The sequence below is a fragment of the Macrobrachium rosenbergii genome, chromosome 12, assembly GCF_040412425.1.
Source record: "Macrobrachium rosenbergii isolate ZJJX-2024 chromosome 12, ASM4041242v1, whole genome shotgun sequence".
Taxonomy (NCBI): Eukaryota; Metazoa; Arthropoda; class Malacostraca; order Decapoda; family Palaemonidae; genus Macrobrachium; species Macrobrachium rosenbergii.
The window spans coordinates 4,805,501-4,817,373 of NC_089752.1; the positions used below are offsets into that span (position 1 = coordinate 4,805,501).

Here is an 11,873-nt window from a genome sequence, read left to right on the forward strand (position 1 = left end):
TTTCTTATCTCTTCCTCGTCATATCACCAAGTTTTTTGTGGTCTTCCAAATATGCAATGAGACAATCTTCGATCAACTGAGAAGCCTACTGGTAAATCCTACTGAGGTTGAGGGATGCGATTTTATGTTTGGTGTTAATTTTTGTAGTTTTTGTCTCATTATTTATTTTTCTTTATTATTTCATATTTGCAGGGAATCTTTACCTTGTTAAAAAGTATCATGGTTTATTAGATGTTTGCTGTTCCGAAAGTAATTGATATACAAACGCGCGCGTGGCGACGCATACATACATATATATATAAATGTATATATATATATATATATATAAATATATATATATATATATATATATATATATCTATATGTATATACATCACTAAATAACCACACAACTTATCTGTATACATATATCCAAGTCACCCGTGTGTGTGTATATATATATATATATATATATATATATATATATATATATATATATATATATATATATATATATATATATATACTACATATATATGTGTTTGCGGGGAGGAGTTGTTGCAGGGGCATTTTAGGCTTCCTGTTCTTACCAGGTCTTTTGAGATGAGGTTGCAGGCCCCATGCCCTACTCCACCCTCGCATCGACTTAATATAGGCGACTCATTACGAAGTTCACAATTCATTGTGTAGGTAAACAGAGGAAAAATGGGTCTTTGAACCCTGCCAAAATGGGTCACATTGACACAATGGAGAGAGAATTTCAAAAGTTTCTAGAAATCAGTACTATTACGAAAAGGCGAAATGACGAGAGAGAGAGAGAGAGAGAGAGAGAGAGAGAGAGAATTAAAGGAAAATTATTCATTGATTTTGAGGGCCCAATGATAAGTTCAGTTCTCAGTCATTATAATTACTAAGTAACATTAGTTCTAGCATTCAAATTTGTTTTCTGTGAATGATTGTGCAAGGTGAATTTTAAAATAACTGAAGCTAGTATGAAATAAAACAGAAGAAAGTTAATATTTTTGTTTATTCTCTCTCTCTCTCTCTCTCTCTCTCTCTCTCTCTCTCTCTCTCTCTCTCTCTCTCTCTCTCTCTCTCTCTTCCACCAGTTGTATTAATCAGTGAATATCTTTCTATTTATCGGTGAACCTCATCTTCAACACACAGTGACAATGGACGAAAACCTATATTTATTTTTGTGTGACTGATTTAAAGAATTTGTTTTGCACGGAGACCCAGTTTCACTTCGCTTACTAGGCTGCATGACGCAATTCATTTTCGTTACTTATATGGTTATATTCAGGCGTAGGACTTTCATTTCAGGTGTAATGCCTCCGTAGTCATATTGTGCTTTAGGCTCTCCATATTTGTACTCGGCTTTATTGTCTCCATACAGCATTCAGCTTTAGTGCCTACAGAGCAGTACTCCGGTTTAGCATATCCATAGCAGTATTCAGCTTTAGTGTCTATAGACATAGTCGTGTTCGGCTTTAGTTTTTCCATAGCCTTATTCTGCTTTGATATCTAACTAACCATGTCGGTCTTTCATCTTGAACGGTTGGAAGACACTTATGTAGCAAGATAGTAAGTTATATATTCCTTGCTTGGAACATGCAACTCTACGCAAATGCCATTTAATGTACGGTAGTCTGTTATAGAAAACACCATTTTCCACTGGGGCCTATAAGTAGAAGAATGATATACAAACAGTTTCCAACCGAATTACTACATATATCCCCTGCTTGGGAAATGCAGCTCTGTGCTAAATACCATTTAATGCTTGAAAATCTATTATAGAAAACACCATTTTCGAGTACATAACTGTCCTAAAATGGAAGGCTGCAGTATCTGCAAAAACGCAAAATCTGAGGAAAATGGTATATACTGCAGTTTTCCCTTGCCTTACTACTGATTTTGCAGATACTGCAAATGGGACCCCCTAAATAAAGCGTTGAAGAATCATTCTGAAACTGCAGTGACTTGTGTATTAGTGTTTCACGAGCCCAGTAGGTGGCATATCTCAATTTCGAAGATTTTGCAGATACTGCAGTTTTCCATTTTAGGGCAGATAAGTAGAAGACTGAGTATATAAACAATTTCTAGTCAATTTACCACATATAAGGAGAATACCTTTATTCTAACAAGAATTTTAATAAACTATTATTACGCTGATCAATCTCCAAGAACGACCCGTAGTGGTGACATTACGAAATCGTCCAGGAATGTGTTACACAGAATCAGCTTAACAGCCAGACAGGATCTGAAGACTCAAGAAAGGAAGGGTGATGAAAAATATGTAAATTGCGTGCTCATAGACGCTCGGGCTTATTTTGACGTTTCCTGTTGCTTGGATGGCGAAATACTCACCCGGATTAAGTCTTTAGTACTTGCTTGGAGGCGCCATTTAGGTTATTTCTCTCTCTCTCTCTCTCTCTCTCATTTATTTCTATTGTCCTCTCCCAAATATTTCCCCTCCCAGATATACAAATACTTTTTAAGAATGTTGAAAATTTCTCTCTCTCTCTCTCTCTCTCTCTCTCCACATTTATTTCTGACTCCCTCTCCCATATAAACATATACTTTTCCAGAATATTAAAATTTATCTCTCTCTCTCTCTCTCTCTCTCTCTCTCTCTCTCCACATTTATTTCTAATTTCCCCTCTCCAGTGTACATATACTTTTCAAGAATATTAAAATCTCTCTCTCTCTCCATTTATTTCTAATTTCCCCTCTCCAATATACATATACTTTTCAAGATTATTAAAAATTTCTCTCTCTCTCTCTCTCTCTCTCTCTCTCTCTCATTTATTTCTGATTCCCTCTCCCAAATATACACATACTTTTTACGAATAATGAAAATTCTCTCTCTCTCTCTCTCTCTCTCTCTCTCTCTCTCTCTCTCTCTCTCTCTCTCTCTCTCTCTCATAAATTGCGAGTGCTCCTTCCGGTAGGCTTACAGAAGCCCCCATTCATGAATATGTCAGTAGGAGACGCTCATCTACGCCCGTATCCTTCACTGAAAAGGAAGAACTGACGGTTCGCCAGAAGACCCTACAAATGATTGATCGTTGACTATCTCTCTGTATGAGTGTTGTGAGTAACATAATCAAACAGTAATAAAATACGAGTGGAACTGATCTTGTTTGTCCTTCCCCGGGTGACAGTAGGGGAGACCTGACACTGCCACCCACCCCCTGCAGACAAGTTTGTCCGCCCCGGGTGAGGGCCGGGTAGGTAGGGGAACGGGAGGGTAGGGGAGATATCCACCCTCCTCTTGCAAACCTGTTTGTCCGCCCGGATGGGGCAGGGTAGGTAGGGGAACATTAGGGTAGGGGAGACATCCACCCTCCTCGTGCAAACCTGTTTGTCCGCCCGGTGTGGATCTGGGTAGGTATGGGGAGACATCCATCCATCCTCCTGCAAGCCTGTTTGTCCGCCCCAGATGTAGGCGGGGTAGGTAGGGGAACAGGAGGGTATGGGAGACATCCACCCTCCTCCTACAAACCTGTTTGTCCGCCCTGGGTGGGGCAAGGTAGGTAGGGGAATGGGAGAGTAGGGGGGACATTCACCCTTCCCCTGCAAACCTGTTTGTCCTCCCCGGGTTGGGGCAGGGTAGGTAGGGGAACAGGAGGGTAGGGGAGACATGACACATCCACCCTTCTGCAAACCTGTTTGTCCGTCCCGGGTGGGGGCGGGGTAGGATGGGGATCGTGAGAGTAGGGATGACAGCAGCGTCGAGGTCAACTCAACAAGCTCGTTGTTAATAATGGAAAAAAAGAAATGAAATGACGTCACGCGCGTCAACGAGGCCAAGACGCGAGTCAAATGATGCAAAGCAGCGTCGGGATAATCTAGATTTCATTTCCTCTCGGGTGGCGCCTCATTCGGCCTCCCCGTGTTTACTGGACTGAAATCCGGTGAGGTCTGTGACGCAAGAAGCTCTCTAGGGGCTATTTCTGTGACTCCTGCGGGATCGTTTTGAGATGTTTTGTTGCCATTCATGGTGCAACTGCTGTCGATGCTGACGCATGTGCTTTTCCAGCTAGGATACCTATCAAGGGCTTTCATTTTACTGATAGTCTTCATAATTAAAGTTTTGAGGAAGTTGGAAGCACCTGAGGTTTATATAGGCAGCAACCAAGGTGCTGTTTTCCTCTGCAACCATCTCCTGGTATGAAGAAACTCATAATAATAATAATAATAATAATAATAATAATAATAATAATAATAATAATAATAATAATAATAATAATAGTTGCACGAGTCTTAAATTGGAGAAACAAATCCACAGTTATGTATATGCGCATATATTTAAAAATAAAACTGCGCTGATTCCCGAAAGCTACAATATCTGTTTACTTTTATCTTTAAATATATGTGCATACACGTAACTGTGGATTTGTTTCTCCAATAATAATAATAATAATAATAATAATAATAATAATAATAATAATAATAATATATTCAGTAGCGGACATGTACTTCAACTCATTTTCGTGGTTCCTGTGTCCTCACTGCTAGCATTAGTCCAAAGCACTGGCTTTCGAAATGCATTTGAGAGGACTATGCTGCTGATTTGAGACTGGGACTTATTTTGGGTGGTTTAATTTCAGATGCCACTTATAGCCAAAACTGTCTTAAACTGTCATTGAGCATCGTTCTGGATTCAAGGAACTCTCTCTCTCTCTCTCTCTCTCTCTCTCTCTCTCTCTCTCTCTAGAATAGATCAATTATTGTTAGTGAGAAGAACCCGTCTTGCAACAGGAAAGCATGAAATATATATATATATATATATATATATATATATATATATATATATATATATATATATATATGTGTGTGTGTGTGTGTGTGTGTGTGTGTGTGTGTATTATATATATAAATATATATATATGTATATACATACATATATATATGTATGTATATTATATATATAATATATATATATATATATATATATATATATATATATATATATATATATATATATATATATATATATATATATATATATATACACGCACGAGTATATATATTGTAACGCTTAATTACAAGTGAAGAGCTAAACCGGGCGTTTTGGGCTACGTCCAATGGATATTTAAGCAGCCTGTATACCGACGGCATCGGCCTTTAATAAGTGGTCACCCATTCGAGTACTGACGAGACCCAATATTACTTTGCTGACCAAACTACCAAGAATGACGCTTCATAAGAAAACTGTGATAGCATTTACTGCTTCATCATTAGCACGTCGACCACTTGACGCACGTCTGAGTCACTAACCTTCATCTCGCCCTTCTCTCCCGCTTTCTGTATATTATTGTCTGCTCTTGGACTCCTTCCCAACAATTCTCAAATTATAGAGACTTGTTCTCTTTTTCTCTCCGCCCTCAGATCTTAAAAACTACTGAGGCTAGAGGGCTGCAAATTGGTGTGTTGATCATCCACCCTCCAGTCATCAAACACCAAATTGCAGCCTTCTAGCCTCAGTAGTTTTTATTTTATATAAGGGTAATGTTAGCCTTAATCGCGCATCTGGCAACGATATAGGCCACCACCGGGCTTTTTGGTTAGTTTCATGGGTCGTGGTTCTTAACATTATACCGAGACCACGGAAAGATAGATGTATTTTCGGTGGCCTTGATTATAAACTGTACAGAAAACTCGATTGCGCCGAAGAAACTTCGGCGCATTTTTTACTTGTTTTTCCTGTGCTGACCTTTCTCACGTTTATGTATCTTTACAGAGCTTCTAGGTCATCCTAACCCGCTTACTGTAAGAAGAATAACTCATTTCAACAATTACTGCATTGCTTTGTCTGATCCATAGTCAGCATCCAAACATCACTTCCATAAAGGAGAATGTCTCAGCAGACTTTTCATCCCACGCAACTCTCTTCCACAACCAGATTTGCCCCGTAGGGGGGTTGGTGTTAGTGCCGCCAGTGCACCTCACGGCGTGCACTGTAGACATTACTAAAGGTTCTTTGCAGCGTCCCTTCGGCCCATAGCTGCAATTCATTCTGTTCCTTCACTGTACCTCCTTTCATACCTCTCTCTTTCTTCCATCTTGCTATCCAATCTCTCCTAACAATGATTCTCATATGCAACTGCTTTGAGGCTTTCCTCCCTGTTGTCCTCAAACCTTACCCACTCTCAATCTCCTTTCCAGCGCTGGAACGACCTCATAGGTCCCAGTACTTCTGGCTTCTGCCTAACTCTATATTCCATTCCATTCCATAACCAGATTTCTAGAGAACTTGCCACTTAATTTGTTTCACTTTCTCTGTGATTCGTGCCTTTCTCATCCCACCACCATCCTTTGCATGTTCATACAAATGCCTGTACACGAATCAACCAATTACGTTCTTTTTACAATCTGTATACTAATATTCTTTATTACATCGTTCTGGGTGCCATTCAACCCTCATACCCTTATTCTTTTACTTTTCTCCACTGAGGAGTTCAGGCATAATAACCATATTCTTGGTAATATTCACATTCAACATCTTTTTTTTTTTTTTGCTTCATGAACACACTCGCCTCTGCAGCTTTATTTAATTTTTTTTTAACTATTTCCAGATTACGCCTTATCTTTTGATAATAATAATAATAATAATAATAATAATAATAATAACTTACTGTAGTCATTTTGTTTTGTACTGCTATAATTTTGTTATGGCGTTTTTTTTTTTGTCTGGAGCATTTTTATATAATTTTTACAATTTTTAAATTACTCCGCAAAATTTTATGATACTAATAATAATAACAACAAATAATTTGTTCATTTTGCTTTGTGCGGTTATTACTTTGTTATAGTTTGTGTTGGTAATTATCTCTGCTCTCTGAGTATCCGTCAAGACGAAGTCACAAGAGCAGTGACGTCAGCGATGCTGAAAAAGGGGTCTTTCATGACGCCCACTTCGTAGAATGGAAATATCTCTCTCTCTCTCTCTCTCTCTCTCTCAAAAATGCCACAGAAAGTAACTGCTTGCGATGTGCACTGTAGTTGTTCTTCATAAATTATTGAGCCATGGGATGCTATTGTCTTTTATAATTATTCATGATATCGAAGTTTATTATTATGATTATTATTATTATTATTATTATTATTATTACAGCTTCTTCTTCTTCTTCTTCTTCTTCTTCTTCTTCTTCTTCTTCTTCTTCTTCTTCTTCATTATTATTATTATTATTATTATTATTATTATTATTATTATTATCCCAGCTTCACGTGCGCAGTAAATGCTTTTTCTTCCTCCTCCTCCTCTTCTTCTTCTTCTTCTTCTTCTTCTTATTATTATTATTATTATTATTATTATTATTATTATTATTATTATTATTATTATCACAGCTTCACGTACGCAGTTAATGGGGACGGTTCTGTTTGCATTATCTAGAAAAAAAAAACTTTTACAGTGCCCATAAAAAAACTGATGACAATAAATAAAATGTCGTCGCAGAAATCCTCAAAACTTTCCACATATTCCCTAAAACCTCCTCTGACCCAGTGGCCTACTTTCGGGAACTTTCAGGTCAGCCTATTTTGCGACAACAAAAGATTTCAGAAGTCGGGAAAATTTTGATACTCGCCAAGAAATGCGAAACTGCATGAAACAGTTTTTGCTGTGGTTCGGAAGTTTGGCTTTTGGGAGAGAGAGAGAGAGAGAGAGAGAGAGAGAGAGAGAGAGAGAGAGAGAGAGAGAGAGAGAGAGAGAGAGAGAGCGTTGGTTGGTAATTATAGGTCTAGTTAAATAATGTGATAACTGTTGCTTAGGTACAAAGTAATATTTTCGATTGGAAGGTTGGAAAATCACATTGATAGAGAGAGAGAGAGAGAGAGAGAGAGAGAGAGAGCTTTTTTTTTGATGATTACAGGTCTAGTTAAATAATAGGATAACTTTTGCATAGTTACAAAGTAATGTTTTCGATTGGAAGGTTGGAAGAGAGAGAGAGAGAGAGAGAGAGAGAGAGAGAGATAGTTTGTTGATAGTGCAGGTCTATTAAATACTATGATAACTGTTGCGGTACAAAGTAATATTTTTCGATTTGAAGGTTGGAAAATCACTGAGAGAGAGAGAGAGAGAGAGAGAGATTAGTATGTACGTGTAATGGAGTGTGTTCTATAAAACGCCAGCTGTCACTACATTTTTTAGCATATCTTTCGTTAAACGACAACGATACCACTGTTCATGTACAACGTATTATATTACCGTAAATTCATTTAAATGAAATGTAGATTCCTTTAACTCTTACGTAATGTTTCTGGACTCAAGTAATCTCACAAAACTTAACATTATTATTATTATTATTATTATTATTATTATTATTATTATTATTAGTCTATCACAGTCATCCTATTCGACTGGGTGTTTTTTTTTTTTTTAGTAGTGTGGGGTTCCGGGTTGCATCCTGCCTCCTTAGGAGTCCACTTTTCTCACTATCTGCGCGGTTTCTAGTAGCACACTCTTCTGCATGAGTCCTGGAGCTACCTCGGCATCTAGTGTCTCCAGATTTCTTCTCAGGGATCTCGGGATCGTGCCTAGTGTTCCTATGATTATGGGTACAATTTCCACTGGCATATCCCATATCCTTCTTATCTCGATATTTGTCAATTTTTTCTCTTTCTTTCTCAGGTAGTCTGGCGTCCCATGGCATTGCGACATCAATGAGCGATACTTTCTTGATTTCGTCTGGTCTATTGGCACGTATCACCCTATCTGTTCTGATACCACAGTCCCAGAGGATCTTTGCCTGATCGTTTTCTACCACTCCCTCAGGTAGGTGTTCCTACCACTTATTACTGCAAGCTAGTTGGTGTTTCTTGCACAGGCTCCAGTGGAGGGTTTTGCTACTGAACAAACCTCTTTTTGTACTGGTTGTGCAAGCGCCGACATTCGCTTGCTATGTGGTTCTATGGTCTCGTCTTTCATATGCATTCCTGCATATGGGGTGAGACAATTATTTCCATCTATAGTTCTTTGAACGTATCTGGTCATTAGGGCCTGATCTTGTGCCGCTGTTTAGCATTCCTTCTGTTTCCTTCTGGAGTTCTCCTCTGTAGTCATTGCCATGTTTCATGGCTGGCCAGTTCTGTTATTATTATTATTATTATTATTATTATTATTATTATTATTATTATTATTACTTTACAATAAGATTGTGAATTATGAGATTGTTTTATATTATATATACTATACAATCTCATTATTCTAATCTTTATTTTAAAAGTAATACACAATAATAATAATAATAATAATAATAATAATAATAATAATAATAATAATAATAATAATAATAATAATAATAAATTTGACTTTGGTAATATAAAGCTGGTCGAAGATGGAAGATAAATATAAGCTCTAGAGCTCCAGCATTATCATTTCAAAATCACACGACTTTATTTCTCAACTGAATATTCACGCTATTGTGAAGGATTTCTGCGTAATAATTTCAGTTATCATTCTTTAAAAAATGGAAATACAAGCTTAAGGAACAAACCCAACTTCCAGGAACTTGATTAGCATGTTTCCGCGGAGCTGATTCTCTGTAAAGAAAGAAGGCAGAGAGTATTATTCTGTGTCATTTTTATCATTCCTCTCGGACAAAAGAAACTGAAAATTTGACCCTTATTTCGCCGCCTCTGAGAAGTCTGCAGGAATTGTCAAAAGAACTCTCAAATATTTATGTACACCGCTCTGAACACCCTTTCCCTTAACACTGCATGCGGTGATCACAGAGACTGTGTTCTCTCTCTCTCTCTCTCTCTCTCTCAAACAAGCGACGAATGATGAATCGTAGCATAAGAGAGAAAAGCTGTTGAAATGATGCACATCTTTCGACAGTAATAGTTGACTGTTGGTTTTTTGGTGGGTTTCTTGATCGAAATTCGGACGGTCGGTATTGTCAAAATGTTATTTACCTTAAGAGGCCTAAGTGTGAATATCCTTTAGCCAGGGACGTATTCCGACGACCTACAGAATATACTGTACTACATTGATTCTAGGCTTTGGCACTTGCTATTCGGTCGTGGCCCTCATTCGACCATTTTTAGTTTTCTGTAGAGGAAAACTATTGTGCAGGCTTTGCTGTCCGCCCGCACTTTTTTCTGTCCTCACTCTTTCTGTCCGCCTTCAGATCTTAAAAAACTACTGAGGCTAGAGGGCTGAAAATTGGTATGTTGATCATCTACCCTCCAAACATCAAACATACCAAATTGCAGCCTCAGTAGTTTTTATTTTATTTAAGGTTAAAGTTAACCATAATCGTCCATCTGGCAACGGTATAGCCTGGCCCACCACCGCCCGTGGTTAAAGTTTCATGGGCCGCGGCTCATACAGCATTATACCGAGACCACCGAAAGATAGGTCTATTTTCGGTGGCATTGATTACACGCTGCAGCGGCTGTACAGAAAACTCGATAGTGGGCTTTATCACAATCTCAGGCTTTCATTGGAATTTTGATCTTTTCTAGAGAGTGACCCCCAAGGGTTTTTTTTTAACTCGGTATATATCCACCTTTGCGGCGTGTTCAGTACAAGCCCGTTGGGGATGATAGTAAAAACACAAACAAAAGACTGTAAATATCATAAAAGATAATGACCCCCAAAAAATATTAGTCCTAGATAACGACCCCCCGAACCTTGCTGGGGGTCACTATCTAGGAAAGAGCTCTTCGTTGGGAGAGTCGGGTAGAGCTGTGGACTAGCACTCCGCTAGGCCCGAGCCCAAGTCCCCGGCCGGCTGATGAAGAGTTTGAGAATTTATTTCTGGTGATAGAAATTCATTTCTCGCTGTAATGTGGTTCCAGAGTTCCTACAATAAGCTGTAGGTCCCGTTGCTAAATAACCAATTGGTTCTTAGCCACGTAAATAAGTCATCCTTCGCCAGCCTAGAAGAGCTGTTAATCAGCTCAGTGGTCTGGTAAAAACTAAGAATATGCCCATTATCTAGGAAAGATCCTGGAATTTATATACTGCTAAAATGAACTTTATCAGCGATTACAGTTGACGTTCTTTTCTACTACAGTGAACGTTATCGCCGATTACAGTAGACTAGTGGATACAGCAGACTTCATATGCCATGGCGGTGTTACTTTACATGAGACTGTAATATATTATATGTCCGCGGTTAAATCTGGCTTTATCTGAGATTATACTAGTCTTCAGCCGCGATTACCGCGTACTTATGTTAATACAGCTTTAATTCCAATTTTCAAAACTCCGAGTTGTTTCTGTAGATTCGTCTGCGATTTCAACTGGTCTTTACCTTCGATTAAAGTGGTGGCTTTCTGTAGTTTTCATCAGCTTTCCTCTTAATTCTTTCTGATGGACACCATATTCTTTGGAGAAGCGATTTCCAAATCCCTTTGGGTAATAGCTTCCTTCCTGAATAATAATAATAATAATAATAATAATAATAATAATAATAATAATAATAATAATAATAATAATAATAATAATAATAATAATATTTATTTGATTGCAACTAAATTAATTTCTTGTGCAATCAAATAATTATTATTATTATTATTATTATTATTATTATTAATATTATTATTATTATTAATTGAATGTCACCAGCCCGCAAGACTGACTTGACGTCAACTTCCAAAGAATATGTTGTCCGATTAGGAAGAATTAAGAGGAATACAAAGAAATACAGAAAGAAATACCATTTTTAATCAGAAGGTAAAGACCAGTTAAATCATCAGACGAATCTACAGAAACAACTCAGGAATTTTTGAAAATTGGAATTACTTGCTGGATCTTGGTTCATCGTTTACAACAACGCTAAATCCGGTCTCTGAGATTCATCCCGATTATAGAGAAGAAGTTACAATAAAATTGCAGTAAATAAGTTAATATCTTATGCTAATGCCATACTGGAATATGC

General features: G+C 37.7%; 1 protein-coding gene across 1 annotated transcript in view; it reads right to left on the reverse strand.

Annotated features, from left to right (window-relative positions):
* The window catches only part of LOC136844305 (high mobility group nucleosome-binding domain-containing protein 5-like), a 24,794-nt gene extending 16,158 nt beyond the window's left edge, over positions 1–8,636 (reverse strand). The window contains exon 1 of the mRNA XM_067113279.1: positions 8,420–8,636. Within this exon, the coding sequence (XP_066969380.1) occupies positions 8,420–8,636 (217 nt within the window). The remainder of the gene's footprint in view (positions 1–8,419) is intronic.
* Between the last annotated feature and the right edge of the window lie 3,237 nt (positions 8,637–11,873).